General features: G+C 36.8%; 1 protein-coding gene across 3 annotated transcripts in view; it reads left to right on the top strand.

The window, feature by feature from the left end:
• Positions 1-17558, top strand: part of wry (delta and Notch-like EGF repeat containing weary) — a 980891-nt gene that overhangs the window by 878826 nt on the left and 84507 nt on the right. For all 3 annotated transcript variants that reach the window (XM_081755853.1, XM_081755854.1, XM_081755852.1), the window contains exon 6: positions 10001-10225. In XM_081755853.1, coding sequence (XP_081611979.1) covers positions 10001-10225 — 225 coding nt within the window. The remainder of the gene's footprint in view (positions 1-10000; positions 10226-17558) is intronic.

Genomic DNA, 17558 nt, shown 5'->3' with positions numbered 1-17558 from the left:
GTTCATTCTGAGCGATTCTTGTTTTCGAATAAATATCAGAAACAACATCATAATGGTTCACTTGATACGAAATTGGAACCAAATAATCAGCAAACTCACCAAATATCTTCAGCTTCAATCGTTTAATTGGAATCTTTCTAGTCTGCACCATAAAGTCCACAATAACACTATAAACTATGTCACCGTGTGGCATCTGCGAAGGAGGTGAGGTAGTAAGATGTTTCTCTAGTTCACACATGAGGTCTGATTTTACTGCTTTACTTTTGTCATAAGGAATGACGTGGGTGTGATCTTATACTTCAGTAACGTCTCAACACTGTAGCCTCTTGCTCTTGCAACGTCAATGACTTGCAATGCCTTTGAACTTTCCTCTTGAATATCCAGAACTTCAGTTCGGACTACAGGTTTGCGTAGAATACTTCGCTTAATTGGATCCATCAACTTTTTGCTTTTGTCAGCAAAGCGTTCTTGGATAAAGTCTTCGTGAAGTCGTTTACCGTGTTTTATGCAGTTCAGCAGGGAAGTTTGCTCATCAGAGTCCATCACTTTCTAGGAATACAGAAGATCAACGGGAATAATTTATCTTATCAAAAGCAAACAAAAAGAAAACTGATCGGGAAACAGCACTCACAAATATCTCCCATTTCGCTTCACGATGACCACGTAGCAGGTCACGGATAATGGGAAATAATACATGGACAAATTGATTCCAGAAGAGAAAAGAATGACATTTCTGCTCTCCATCAACTACAAAAGCTTGAATATTTACTTTTAACTGGCCATAATGTTCACATGCACTCTTCATACCTTCAAGAACACATTCTTCATCCTTCATCTGCCAGTCTCTTTGTATTCTGTGCAGGTCACTGATACATTGTCCCTGTTTATTCACATCATACTTGCATGTGAAAGCCAACCAGCACAAGCGTTCCATTGCCTCTGCCAGCATAGAAAGTCCCCTCATTCCCCCAGGATAGTGAAAACCATTGAAAACGCTTTTGCAAGCTTGTTTCGAAAAAAACCTCTGTTGCTGTAAGTATGTGATCTGCTAACCTGCCTCACAGGCATTTCCCAACACACGAAATGACCTCCTTTATGAAATGAAATCCACTCAAGCCGATGAAAATGTTGAAATGTATTTCTTTCGCAATCTGGTACACACCTTGATCGCACCACAAGGATCCACTTTCCACCTCTACTTGTTTTAAACAGCCTTCAAAGTTTACCATACAAGTATATATTGTGCCAAACTCTATTGCTGGATATGCAATGATTCGAGTGAATCTGATCTGGACAATAGATTGATTTTCATCTGTTATCATACTATTGAATGCACTCTACGAGGGTACTTGCTGAATGTCTTCCCTTACATCTGGAAAGTAGCTGCTTTGGAGAAAGCGAGAGAGGAACCAAACAAAGTCTTGTTCCCTACACCGATTATCAGATTGACTTGTGTCAGGTCTTGTGGACGGAACAAACGTGAGAGGGGCATTACCTCTCTCTGGTCGCCTATTGCAAACAAGGTGTTCTTGACATGACAAAGTATGGAATAAACTCCGATTGGAAGTGTCAATATCTCCATATTCAACAGACATTCTTTAATCACTAGTTTTAAGTGCCTCGGAGTCCACGTCCAGAATCACTTTGTCCTGGGAGATTATCATCACAGTGTCATGCGTCCAGCCTATTCCTGATGGGGTGTGCTCTTCGTAGTCAAAATTGTCCACAGTAGTTTCCTTGTATCTCAGGATTTGTAATCACTATGTATAATTTTTATTAACACTGCATATTTTTTCCAAATTAAAGTACTCTCTACTTCAACGCTAGATTTCTTAGATGTTTTAAGAAAACCCGATAAATTATGTCCTGGTCACCCACGCGTATAACTAAAACATTCATACACTATTTTTTTCTCTGTGTGTACATCAACTATCTTCCTCAAACGTTCTAGAAGTATTTCAGATACATTGTTACTTTCCTGCAAAATTTATGTTGTTTCTTGCTCTCACGGTTGTCAGCTTATAAGCGATCAAACTAGATAAAAGCGAATTTTTTGTGTAAATTTCCGGGAATTCCCCACCGTAACGCTTCCCTCCTGCAACACACACGCATATCATATATACCGTTTTAAAGCACAGATATTTGCAATTCGAACGAGGTATAACTGGTTTCTGTATTATAATTACAACCTATGCTAGAACTGTTTAATTAGTAACCTAACATTTTTCTCAAAACGTCATTATCCATGTTCAAAGTCCAATATGGCGGACAGAACGAGCACTCACCACACCATGTGACCAACTCTTTTTTAATGTCCCGACCATCCATCAATTGAATCTGAAGTCACATCGAGGGGACCTTTCAGGCACACGAGACATGAGCTAGCCTCTTGACTAAATAAAAAAAAAAAAAAAACATTAATGTCAGTGGAAAATGTTGTCTCTCCATCAGAGGTAAAATCTGAAATGACGCTCCTGATTTATTTACGATACATTGATTAGAGGAAAACATAAAACTGAAAAGACACACTTGAAATGAAATGAAATTAAATCCTTCAGTTTAACTTCCCCTGAATATCCTTTTTTATGCTAAGGGAGACGGATGATTAAGACAAGTGGATCAATGAAATGAGAATGTTGGAGGAAATTGGAGTACCCCAAGAAAACCTATGGACACGATGTTATTCACCACAAACCTACTTGGCCGGGAATCGAATCAAAGACCTCACGCAACAGAGGTAAGTGTCCTACTACTTGGCTAATGTAGCTCCCTGAAGAAATAGTTCAGCCTATGGTACTGAATTAGGCACAGTGTTGTGTGCAAAGTATTGTACATTTCTTATTGATGTGGAGCACCGAGCTGATAACGAAAATGACTATTTCTTCGAATATGAGCGGTTAAGCTGACTGGTAGTTGAGAGAGTACACCAGTGGCGTTGGGAAGGGGTGGGCCCAGGGGGGCGGACCTCCCCCAAAGGTTTCCGACAATGCACTTTGGTACTTTGATGTTCGTAATTCTTTCTCGGAAGAATCAGCAATTGCCTTTCATGTACTTTATTTTAAAACAAAATATACCACAGTTTCTAGACAAGCTGTGTTCGCCAACATTGTCTTTGTTCTTTAAAAATGTCAGCATTTTGGGGTCTTTATTATTATTATTATTATTATTATTATTAGAACTAAACATTTGGCTCAACAAACGCATACATATATGCCTCCCAACACTAAGAACCTCAAACAAAAATCCTGGCTACGCTACTGGAGCACACTGTATATTATACAATATTATCATCATGTAACGAGAAAACAAAATGTCCAAAAACAAGACTTACACCAAGATCAATGATAGAGCGCATAATGGCTGCCCTGAGGTAAATCAAAACCATGAGAGGTATAAGAACTATAGTATTACGCAAATTATATAACAGCCAGAACATCAAGTAAGCTGATGTGTGTCTAAAACTTGATTTAAAAGACGGGTATACGGAGGTAATCGTAAGATCGTCTACATATACAAAAACGTTAAGAGAACGGAAGGAGTGCGGAGGCAAGGGAGACAAAGCCGCTACAGAATGTAAATTATATAAAAGCGAGCAAAGAAGAAGAACAAAGGTGTGATTTTGAGTTTGTTGTCGCTTTCAGTGGCGAGGCTATATGAGACGTAAACCTAAAGCTTAACCACATGAGCTCCAGTTGGAAATCGAACCCGGATTTTCCACGAAAAAGACGCGTATGCTAACCATGAAAGGCCACAAGAGCAAAGAGATAGGCACAATCCTCTACGTAGAGGAGTAATCGTTGATAGATGTCAGTTAAATTGAAGGCGTAATGTAGCTGACATATAAAGACGTTCAATCACTGCGCAGAAAGATGAAAGGAAACGCCACGTCTTCAATACTTGAAATTAAGAAACGGTGGTCAAGGGTATCAAATGCCTTTTCGAAATCAACAATAAAAGCATCAGCACATTTTTATCGATTGCAGATTGCAAAATATGAGGAACTTAAATAAGAGGAAGATGTTTTAAATGCTGTTTGGTAGGGTAGATATGTTATATGTGGAGAAACAGAAGGTGAAAGCTGCATAACTTCAGTAAGGCACTATACATAAATTCATAGAGAGATAAGAAATCCTATCGAACGACATAGACTTGTCACTGGAAATATTACTTTAATTTCGGTTTAATGTAAACCATCCACCATTAAACAATATTTGATACTATCCCTGCATGCAGATCCAATAGGACTATTTATGAGAAAAGGTCTTTTGTATTATCGGAGGTGGAAGTAAAGGGTTATTTAATTTCTAGTAAGACGTCCCTTTGTATGAGGCATGAAGGAGAGGAAACGGATTACTCCGTGTAAGGCAAAGTGGTTTGAAAAAGTAACAATTGTATAAAGTTCTTCAATATTTTGTTTTATGTCGTTTGAACAGAATATACTGTCTGTGCGAAACTTAGCCGTTGCTGTAATATGGGTGAAGACAGGAAGGAGAATGGGACTAGAGAAGATTGTATATTAAATGGAGAAACTTAAGCTATTATAAGAAAGAATGACATGGCCGCTTAGGCGTGATACAGTGGCTTTGGTGTGCGATCGTATTAAAATCTCCCCCTATAATGCACAGCAGATAGAATTATCTTATAAATAGTTTCATGCCATTTATATTTAAATAACTGGATGAAATATAAATATTGCCTGAAAAGATGCCCCCTATGTAGCATCGTATTAATCTGTTCTTCTGTATCAAACGCAATATGATCACAAGAAACCCTTTCTTCAATAATATAGCGACATCTGTCTAGTCGCCCCGATTAACAATGGCCCTGTAACCATGAATAAACTCAAAATTGGAAACTAGAACTTCTTGCACACAATCGCTTTATAATCTCTACTACTAAATTGTGTTAGCAGGGGCTTATTCTTGTTGGACTGACCCCGATATAAGTTTACTCTCAAGGCTCGAAAAGTGAAGTGCACAAAACGTATGAATAGAATAGAAATTGAAACATCCCGCACAGTAGGCGCAAGGTTAAACCAAGAAACAACATAGAATACAATAAACAAACTCTCCCAAACCATTTGTCACACCACGCGTTACGAGAATGAACAAAACAATTTCCTACTAAACACTTGTAGGAAATACAAGGTCACCTAGTTACAAACTTGGACTTATGTCAATTCTAAATCAGACGTTAATTTTTCATACTGAAGCACTCGCTGAGCCGTACTTTCAACAGTAAGCATACTTTATTTAGGAAACATAATATTAGTATCCTAGTTTATGTTTTTGTTACTTCTTTCATTTACTAGGTGGAATGGGAGAAACATTCTTTTCCAGGTAGTCATGCGGGTGTTCTATCTGCTATTCTGATCTTGAGTAGAAGGAATGATCCGTTGATCAACATCTCCAGTTTGAACTTGGTATAATTGCACCAACTTCTCCTTGTAATGATCAGTTTTAAACTGTGTAGGTATAAAACAATTCTCCGTCTCAACACAATTTTTTGGATGTAGTGTTGCATTACTAATTCTTGGGAAAATTAGCGTCGACCCCTCTGCTGGAACTAGGGCTGGTAATGACGGAAAAACATAAGGATTTTGAAGGGAGGAGATATCACCATTCGCTGCCTATGAGGTCTCAAAGGACGAAAATAGTTGACTTACATAATCCTTATGAGTACGTTGAGCGCTGGCCAATACATGGAGTTTTCCTCACTCTGTCATACGAGTTTGTAAATGAGTTGTAGAGATTCCAGATGAACAAAGGTCATGAGATTAATGTATAGTTGTCACTGAAAAAAAATGCATGTAATAGGTTTATTTTCAAATGTTGTGATCTGCAACAATCAAATTAGACTGGGTTTGTTTCTGCAGTTTTAGTTGAGCGAATTAAACACCAGTCTCGATGCCAGGGGAAAAGGCAAATTTCTATATTGCTTTTGAATTTTATAAACCTGGTTGTAATGGCATGGAAAACTGTTCTTCCAACAATTGCATGGAAAATTCCACAAGGAAATCATATATACGCACTGTTCGTATCTTATCAGCAGCAGACATGATACACTGTACACTCACAATACAGTATTATTGGCGTGTATAAATTCTATCGTGAACAAGGCTGTATTAAGAAATTGCCAAGTTCCTAAGTATATCGAAACATAAGTGTATAACGTAGTCTTTCAAGTTCAGTTGTAACGCACTTATATCGTAAAATATTTCAGGAAAGGTCGTAGTTATCCATTCATATATTTGGCTTGTGTTAGGGAGGCAACCTCTAGTACAGTCATCAAATACGAACTTTATTTGGAAATCTTTAGTAGTAGCCATAATATAAAATTTCCCTTAATTATCACTAAATTAACACTAACACTGAAACGGGACACTGTGGAAACAGTCAGAATGCACAAAGAACACTTGACCAATTTAGTATGGAACAAGAACAGTCCCACTACCGTAGAGTCAAAGGAGGGAAGCTAATATATGCCTTTCCAGCTCACTCCCTGAAGGGAAAGTGTATCACTAAGCTACAGTAGTTCCATAAAATACAGATAGTACAATACAGTGGCGCATTTGTATTATCACAAGTAATGAACGAATCCACTAGAAAATTTCAAAACTACCCCCATGCCGTAAACGTCGCCAACACCTAGTGGCCCACTTGCGGGTAAATGTCGATCGTCGATGTAGCGACGCGTCGAAGGATTGCCGCAAGTGTCCCACTGGCGGCAGGGTTTCGTCTAGTCGAAACATATATCTCGAGTCGGGGTGTTGAAGTTATCACCGCGTAGTAGCGAGGACTTCGTTTTGGTCCGTGCTTCTCCTATTCGTCGCGGAGAATCGCAAAGGGACCAACACGAACTATCGCCAGTCATGTGCATACGATTATTATTATGTATTATTTTTTTCCTGACAAATTGTTCCTAAAGTGAGCTCTGGGAGTTAAGATAAACCTCTGCCTCAACAAAAAGTCATGAAGTGAAAAATCTTGAGATAAGTGCGATAATTGTATGAATTTAGATTAGAACTGTCATCAAACATTAGAAAGTGAGTATGGAAGAACTATGAAATAAAGTAAATAGACACGCGTCATTAAGTTATAAAGTTACATAGTGAACGCATTTTATCTCATCACAAACAGTTATCGTCTAATATGCACAGTTAAAGAAGCACTCTGATTGACCAAATTAAAAAGATCTCAACAATTTATCCCTTTACAAGCGACTTTTCCTTCATCGCCTCCGTGGCGAAGTCGGAAGAACCCCCGCCTAGTAACCACATGGTTGATGGTTCGAGCCTCTTCCGGGGTACTTTTTAGACACCTTAATGTAAACAAATCACATATATAGGCGATTTAACATATTTTGGGGAAATAATTTTGTGGTCCATTGGCGTTTCATCGCGTCTATGCCGCTGGTGGGCCGCTAGTGGTATAATTTTCAAAACGGAAGTGGGGCACCGCGGATCGTCGCTGCAGGGCGCCAATTTTCGGCGAAATGTCGCTAATTGCCCATCGGTGGTCCACCGACGCTTACGGCATGGGGACGTAACAAGTTGTTTTTTTTCTTTGGAACATGTTCCGAGTGGTTCCCTTATATTTATACAACTCCTCCTTCCTCTTGTATTATTACAACTTGCGCTGCCATCTGTCTTTCACTCTTCCTAGCACTTTTTTTGTTGTGGCAATATTGTTTTAGGAACAATCATGCACTGTTTCTAAATGAGTACTTTTAATGTTTTTAATAACTTTTCCTCGTGACTATTAAGCTATTGCCTAAAGGAACATTAATATTTAATATATATTTATAGTCCATTCCCATATATACTTCTTAAGTTATTACCTTGGTGCGAGTGAAATGTTTCCCTTGACGTCTGGTGGGAAATTCACCTCAGTACCACAACACAAAGATGGAAGATCAGGTGTTTAACGTCATAAATTCAGTATAGTCCAGAAGATAGACTGGAATACACCGACAGTCAGAAGACAGTACGTTGTTGAATAGGATAGCATAAAAGTGCACTACGGGGAACAAAATTACAAGTGTTTTTCTTTAACGATTTTACTCTGGGATAATCTGCGCAGCAATCCGTAAATAATAGTATTAATAACAGTGCATTTGGACTAGGACTGGAAATGATTGTATCATTCGCCTTTGGTTTGTTAAATTTCATTTTGGTGAAAAGCATTCATTGCAAACTGAGTTCCGTGGCACCGACCGATATCATGTTTTGATGAGTTCACGAACACTGTGGAATAAGACCTTCGGAAAAATGTCCGTGTCACTACAGAGATTTAAGTGTACACCATTCTACTGTCGTTCGATAAGGTACAAAACTTGAACTCGTGAGCGCCACATAAGTTAATACTGGCCAACAAGGAACGCCGTCCGGAAATATGTAGTTTTCTGAGTATATAAAATATCCTGAAGATTTCTTGCATCGGATTGTCACTTGTGAAGAAATATGGATCTCCTACGACAATCGAAAATGGTAAGGGCAATGGTTGGGTCATGATCCACGTCCAGATCAGTGTCCCAAACCATTCTTTACACACAAACGATATTTCTTTTGTTATGGTGGGTATGATTCGTGAAGTCTTCCAGCTTAGAAACAAAACCAGTACTGCGGATCAATATAGTCCTTAACGCCATGAAATCTCATCAATCTTGTCCACAACCATCTTTCAACGGTCAGCAGACATAGCGTCCTCATGTTGCATGACACTTCGTTCTCACATGAAGATTCACCATAAGTTAGGTTAAAGCCCTTTCTTATCCACCGTATTCAATTATATATAATGTTGTAGATCTCCCACTTACTCCAATATCTTCGGGCATATTGATGATTGCTTTGGACGGAAGGCATTTCCTGATGATCAAACAGTGTAACGTCAGCCTTATTTCGCCACGGAACTCAGTTGTTGAATGAGCGATGGTAAAGGTGTGTGGTGCAGATGGTGTAGTTTTCAACATCTTTTCGGAGGAGGAAGAACCTTGGAAATGAAGCTCTGGAGTGGAAATTTTACTTACATCAACCTTATGATGTGCAAAATGTTAAGATGTCTGCTAGTTTCACATAGCTATTTTTCCAGTTGATAATTTTTTAGCGACGGTGAAAAGGCAAAAGCGTTTGGCCGTATGTCCTTTGAACGTCCTACAGGTTCCAATACATGTTCTGAGACATTTAAGATTGCAATAGAAGCTTTAAGGATAATGTATGTATTCATATGATTTCCGTTCGCTTTCAATGGAATGTGTCTCTCATGAGACAAAAAAAAAAAAAAAAAAAAAAGTAGCTTTATAATTATCCCCCAAAGACCCTGGAAATGACCCAAAGCAATCCGAGAACTGGATTTTCACAAGAGAACCACTGGATGTGTTCTGATAATGATGAAACATCCCATATTCATTCCAATATTCTGTGAATGATGTTCCTTGTTTCTTGTACGTTCAAAAATATCTCTGGATTATGCATTACGTCGAAGGGGGGGGGGGAGATAGACAGACCATACTGAGAAAATTCATTCTGTGAAGAATTTCCTTTTTCATATAAGAAAACAAAGGACAAGATTATTACATTTAATGCAGGGTTGCACCATGTAATTAGCACGTCTACTATTTATCTTGGACCATTTACTAAAATCTTATTTATCTAATAACATGTTTGTATTATTTATTTTTTTATTACTTAATATTTCTTTGTTTTCTTTTCCTGTGTTTATGTAATTTAACCAATATAGAGGAAAATCATAAATTAAAAAAAAAAACTACCATGGTTTCCAGTGAGACTCAAATACATTATGGATTAATCCTCCTAATCAGCAATAAAATATCTCAGACTATGCCACTCATATCGAAATTTGACAAACTTTCTTACAACTTTAAAGGTACGTTTTAACACTGGTAGCAAAATTGAAATATATATGTAGTATGATTTATTAATTTTACATCTGTGTGAAAACATTATAATATTGTATTTTTTTTTCTTTCTTTTTTTTCCCAGGCTTCACAGGGAAAACATGTGAAGTAGAGACAGACCCATGTGACTCAGCTCCGTGTCAAAATGGAGCCACGTGTACAGGCAATGTGACTCACTTCCGTTGCGTTTGCCCAGCTGGCTTCGTAGGCACACTTTGCGAACACAATTTGGATGAATGTACTTCTTCCCCATGCGTTCACGGCATCTGCGTCGACCAAGAAAATGGCTTCCGATGTTACTGCCAACCTGGTAAGTTTCTCTTGCTTTGCATTTTTAATCAATATCCTGTTCCAGAAGACGAAGTCTGTGTATTCGCGATCTTCTTTCTATACTTGTCACAAATGGACGGGTGAAAGTTAAAGCAGCGTAAGTTATATTTCTTTGTATAACACCATTTTCTGATAAATTTTCCTGGAACTTTCTTTGAAAATCTGCCATTTTACAGACTGAATTAGCTCAAATTTTCTCGTAACAAATTGACTTATCAAGCTTTTGTGTCTCTTTTTTTTTCATTTATTTTTTTCTATTTCTTTTCGACAGAGTGACTTATGCTAACTTTACCAATCCAAATATTGGAAAAATAAATGTCATTATCAAATCTTTAGTCTCTGTAATCGTATATACAATTAAAAGTAACATGAAATCAAGTACTTAGTTCATTGGAAATATTGTTACGGGTGATGGGTATTGTCAGATTTTACCCGGATTATCACAGGTAAGTCGACAGACATCATTTGCGGGCAGATTATGAATAAGTAATTTCTCTATGTAAAAGAAGTCCTGACCAACTGATCAATACCCATGCCAAACTACTTAAGCTAGAAACTTTGGCACTGCATAGGATTTGTGGCGTAAAGTAAAGCTAAGGAAGTTTTATTTTATTTTATTTTATTTATTTTTTTTGAAGAGGAGGAAATGGGCGAATCTCTAAAGGGTTAAAACATAAAATTTGGTATATGTACTTCCAATTTTAAATATCTATACACGTGTTTCACGGTTTTTCGATATTTTTCCTAGAAGAGAAAAAATAAGACAGGAAAAAATAAAGGTAGATTAGAATGACCATATTTTGAAATGGTTTAAAGTTAGGGACATGAAATTTGGTATTTAGATATTTCATTCAAAATAATTAAAAGACCTGTTTAAGCGTTTATATATATATATATATATATATATATATATATATGTATATATATATCCTCTATAGATGGTAAGAAAAAGGTGAATAGAAAGAAAAAGACTGGAATTTCCAATTGACAAAATAGGGTGGTCATGTCTCGAAATACCTTAGGGTTAGAGACACGAAAATTGATATTTATACTTTTAATTTAAAATAATTAAGTGTTGTTTGAAGTAGCGGTTAGAAAAGAAGAAAAAGGTGAGGTAGCAATTGTTATAATAAAATGGCCATATCTCGAAATTCTTTAAGATTAGAGACGTGTTAGGGACAAAGTCGGATTTTGGTTTGATGGGGCCCTAAGCTATTGAAGTTAATGGGGCCCCTTAAGTATCAAGATAAATCTAGGCATACTATACAGATATGAAGAAACTAGTAATTTTTAAGAAGCAGACTAACAGAAGGGACCCATCACTTACGTCATATGAGTCTACACAACAAAAAGAACTATTATTATGTTTAGATTATATTTTATTTATTTTTTTTCTTATATTTTGCAAATATACGAACAGTGTTTTTTTTTTAATTTTTGGGACCACCAAGAGAGTGGGGTCCTGAGGTATAGCTTGTTTAGCTTATACATAAATCCAGCACTGGTTAGGGATATGAAAGGTAGAAGACCACGCAAATATAGGGGTCCGGGGGTAAAGTTCCCAGCTAGCCGGCGGCTAGTATAACTACAATCTTGATATTTTAAACGCTGATAAATTTCTTAAATGTGTATATTTGACATATTTTACACTACACATTTGACACATTCTTACCAGGAGTATCTAAGGAAAGTCTTTTCACTACATATTTTGGAATTATTATCGTTGTATATTTAAAGTTATTTTATCACTTCGTACTATAGATATTTCTTGTAATTACATATTCGAGATGTTTTTATCTCTTGTGAGTAGTGACGAAAAATATCTCAATTACGTAGTGACAAAGAAATTTCAAATAAATAGCGACATGACATTTGCAGTGACGGCTCTGATGGTACAGCGAAAAGACTTACTTCAAATCAGTGTTTCTTTCAGGAACAATGTTCCGGAGGGGCACATTTAGTATACTCCGGAGGCCAGTGCTGATAATATTCTATTTATTATTATATTATAGACATATTATTTTGGTCTGCTCCGGGGGTCACTCTCAGAGTTCCGTGGGTCAGTGCCCCCAAGAAAAACAGGTCTGGAAGAAACACTGCTTCAAATACTCACAAGTCAGTGATAAAACATTGTCAAATGTTGAGTCTCTTTGAGTGTTCTTTTCTAGCCTGTGTTTTCAAAAGGTATTTGAAAGCTGAAGTGAAGGAACAGATTGGAACTAGTAGTTAGAAGGTACAATGTATAAAAGAAATAAGTATTTATAATTTCACTACACATCCATCCGAAGATATATTGGACAAAACCTAAAATTTAAAGTGAAATTTGATCCATTTCTCACATGCTTTCAATGCTTTCTCACTAGAAGTCGAGTCCGGAATCTCGTACACTGAAGAAACGCGCTTTAAACGCTAGACCAAAGATGATGGTTCCAATCTATATTCTGCAAAATATAAAAAACTTTGGTAGAGCCACGAAAGTATATTTTTGTCAGAAATTAACATCTTTTGAATGTGGATTTTGTTAATGTGCACAAGTCTGAAATAAGGTATTTCTTTACTCAATAAATATAATACGCAGATTAAGAAGTTCCATGATTTATTGTTTATACTTTACAAATACACACTTCATACATTTATTGTTTATACTTTACAAATACACAGTTCACACATTTTTTGTTTATACTTTACAAATACACACTTCACACATTTTTTGTTTATACTTTACAAATACACACTTCACACATTTATTGTTTATACTTTACAAATACACACTTCGCACATTTATTGTTTATACTTTACATATACACACTTCGCACATTTATTGTTTATACTTTACAAATACACACTTCGCACATTTATTGTTTATACTTTACAAATACACACTTCGGATATTTATTGTTTATACTTTACAAATACATACTTCTCACATTTATTGTTTATACTTTACAAATACACACTTCGCACATTTATTGTTTATACTTTACATATACACACTTCGCACATTTATTGTTTATACTTTACAAATACACACTTCACACATTTATTGTTTATACTTTACAAATACACACTTCGCACATTTATTGTTTATACTTTACAAATACACACTTCGCACATTTATAGTGCCTAAAAAGTAAATTATTTTGTTATCGCATTATTCTTATTTAGGTAAAAGCTCATTTTTTTATCACATTTTGTTTAAGTATATTATAATATCCAGTAAAACATAGTAGGTATCATTTAATTCGTTCCTATTGTTACAAAATGAATTACAGCATTGTGTACGTTCCTTCATATAGGAAACCACACATTAACTTCTTTGTTTTCACACACATACACACTTACACGGGAGTCACAGGAAACCTTGATACTAAACAACGCTTACATTATGATGGAGACTAACTGCGACCTGTGCAGTGTGCAATACTTATTTCGTGTAAACATTGTCCTCCTTTTGAGAGATAGAAAAAAGCCTTTAGTCATGTTACAGTTGCAAAATTAGAATGGAAAAGATCGAATTGGAAAGAAATGCAACAATAGAACAAGTAGAGCTTTTGTCTATACTAGAAAATATTGCTACATTGAAACAAAGTGGTTACTGTCATTTGGCAAAAAATACATTTACTACGACAGAATGTTCTTTCAAATGCAGTTTTTCAAAATTTAACATGTTTTTCGGGAAGTATTCCAATAAAAATTGAAAATATGTCTTATATATACTTACATGAAGCAATAAACATAAATTATTGTTTCTTGACTTATGTCCTATGCTTATGGGTAAGACGCCACTGGTGATACACATGCTTAATACCTCTAAACACTGTGGTTGCTGAATGCTCAAGATATACAACAATGAATATGACATGAAGGAGATGAACAGTAAACCAAGCTTAAGTACGATTAGTAATACCTTTCCGATAAGTAATATAAAGCGAATTGAAAGCTATAAAATTTTAAAACTATATATAATTTACTTAACCTTGCAAAATGAAGTAACAATCAAAATAAATAAATAGGCCTAAGTTGGGATAGATTTGTTACTTCCTACTATGTTTCATGTCACGGAATGTTACTGCATGTTCTGTTCTGCTGCAGTCTCAAGTACAGAGTATGGAATCTTTCCTGAATTCTAATATATGTATATATGAATATTGTTGTCTCAAAGTAAACTAAACTATTTACCAATCACAATTAGACAGAATCACTAAAACAGTACAGAAGGATAAGATAATCAGTTCTTCTTCCGGAACCTGAAACGTGCACTTAGATCAGGAAATTATCCTGGAAAGATAGATTGAGAATTTAGATTTCGATTATCATATTTATTGAAACTGAATTCTACAGGGTGATCCGGAAGTGGGCATACCCACCTTTAGTTTCAACAATATAGTGTTAGTTATGGTAGAATGTCTGTACACAGTTACCTTGAAGTCTTAAGAGTCATAAACATCGGTATAATCACCAGCGCACTTCGCAATTCATGTGCGCAATTACCCGAATCAGACGATTCCTGGCCGCTGGATTAGAGGAGGTTGTGCACCTTCACCAGCTCCCTTTGCCTGTCCTCCAAGAAGTCCCGATCTGACGACACCAGACAATGCTCTCTGGGGTTTCATAAAGCAACAAGTAAGAAACACTCGATATCACACAACGCAGGAATTACGAGCAGCTGTGGAACACGCCTTCACCCTCGTGACTCCGGAGTATCTCCGCAAAACATCTGCGAGAATTTGGCGCAGAATTCAGCTGTGTTACGACATGGATGGTGATAATACCGATGTTTATGACTTAAGACTCTTAAGACTTCAAGGTAACTATGAACAGGCGCTCTACCATAACTAACACGGTACTGTTGAAACTAATGGGGGAATACGCCCACTTACGGACCACCCTGTACAAAGTATGAGTCATAAGTTTTGTAATATTCTGATGCACAGCGTTCTGTATTTATTTCAGTAATTAAAGCAGATTAATACTCAAGGTTTAGCCTCTCATGTTGGGCTATTCTGCAGTTAGTTTCCTGACAGTTCTTCGATACCACGTCTTATCCTTAGAGGCAAAGAAAACAGTTAATCACTGCTGTTTCCACCTCCTCCTGGTTGATGAAGAAACAAGTTTTCAGAAAGTGTGTGATAGCTAAAACAGGTGCCATCGGTTAGGCATCATTGAGTATGCCATAAGTTCGATTTCATCAAGTTCCTAGATATTTTTGGTGCATTTTTAGAACTGAGTGTGGTTTTGAGTTATCCTGTTGCAGCAGGGCACGCTTCCTGTTCACCAATGCTGAATATTTTTGGGGTAGTGCATCATATATCCGTTTCAACTGTTTGGATTGGTGGCACGACTGTTAGGAGCGAACTTAAAGTGAATTGCCCACTTGTAGTTCCACCATACAAAGAGTAGGGCTTCATACTGGAAACAACCCGATTTGACGCCCGTGCACTTGCTCAGCTGCTGCTTATTTTTCACATTCGGATTTCGGAAAAACATCCACTTTTTGTCACATGAGATAATCCGTTTCAGAACACGTACATCACGTGGATTTTAGAGCAGTTGTCAACAGACATCCTTTATCCTCTGAACTTGAGCTGGTGTCAACTCATGTGGCACAATACGGTAGCTGCTGTTAGTTTTCCTGAATTCGTGAAGGTAACGCACTATAGTGGACTCGGACATATCGAGTTGTTTTGACGATAGTTGTTGTGTATTGGTGGATTAATTTTCCTCGATGGTGTATTGTATGGCTTCGGAATCTGTTACTCTGAATCGGCCGGACCTTGGTTGTCTCCATCATTTTCACAACCTGCACGAAATTTCTGGAAACAACGACTTAGTGTATTTCTCCTTTCACATGACAAATATTTTGGAATGCTGCCTGGCATTAGAGCTCATACAATAATACTTCAGCGTTGTTGAGCACTCGTTGTCACCACCACTAGAAACTGACTGAAGATAGCGACAGACTGGCGACATCCATGTTAAATAGTCTGTTTACCACACTACCTCTTGGTAGAGGTCTACATGGGCTCGGGCCTATAAAATATATATCACTTCGGGGCCGGGCCGTAAATTTTCAAATATACAACCATATTTCACGGAACTTTTCGGGTCTAACTTTGTAAATATACTGCACAACGATATTTACTGGACCGTTCTTTCTGAAGAACTTTTAAAGCTCAACTGCAAAATTAAGGTGGATCACTAGGTGTTCTCGGTGCTATGCTAAACACTGCTTGAATAGTGCCGCGTTGCCAGGTAGTGTCGAGTGTTTACTGGTGCCAGATAATAAAGAAAGTAATCATGGAATTCTGCTTGGATACTTACTGGAGAAGTTAGTTTTTGACCCATGCCATAATTCACAGCTAAGTTTCACTTCTCGAATTGCAACGATAGAATCCAGGAATTACATGTACAAAATTGGCAAGAACGCATTATGGGTCCGAGTTTCTTCCCCAAATCTATTTCCTTAAATGTAAATTAATATTTAAATTAAATGTGAAACATAACACGAAAAATGGTCAAGCAATATATCTATTTCGTAATAAGATCGTTACTTTAAAGTACTTTACACATTCACATAAACATTTCATAAAATTGAACACTTCTAGTAAGGTCTAAGAGCATGTGCCATCTTGTGTGCTCATTGTAAAACGAATCAAATATTTTCTTTAATTTGTTACCTTTTTCGATATCAGAAGACACAACCAAATGAATCAGTGTCTTGTGTTGTAGCTGAAACATAACTTTATCTTATAGCACAATATTTATAATATGTAATGTTTCATCGCGCAGTAGTTAATTAATGAGCTAAAATATGCAATGACTTCCGGGTGGTGATCCACCTTAAACCTCTAACTGATGTAAATAAAAATAAATATTATGTTAATTATTAAGTTTCTATAATTCGGGCTTATTTCTTGCTCATTTGGTTACAACGTGAGCTCGGGCCGGGCTCGGGCTTAAATGCTAAAACATATTTCGGGCTCAGGTCGGGCCTCATACTATAAATTCATGGGCCGGGCCGGGATCGGTCTAAACTTCCGGCCCGTGCAGACCTCTACCTGTTGGGCCAGTTTGATCTTGCATTTACGGTCGATCACGGCGCACACACATGCCTGCTGTTTCGTTGTGTAAATATTACAAGACTTATGACTCACTTTTGTACAATATTATTAGAGTTGAATGAAAAACGTCCAATAACGAGAAATATTCCAATCGATAAAGTTTCATTAAATTGAACAAACTGATATAGTTGAAGTATATTTTCATGCGTAGTTTTCGAGAAATCGAGGAAAAATTTGTTTTGCAAACATAAA

This window comes from Thermobia domestica, chromosome 4 (assembly GCF_964235325.1).
Source record: "Thermobia domestica chromosome 4, izTheDome1.hap1.1, whole genome shotgun sequence".
NCBI lineage: Eukaryota > Metazoa > Arthropoda > Insecta > Zygentoma > Lepismatidae > Thermobia > Thermobia domestica.
The sequence above is the reverse complement of the archived record's forward strand: the minus strand, read 5'-3'. Positions and strand labels throughout refer to the sequence as shown.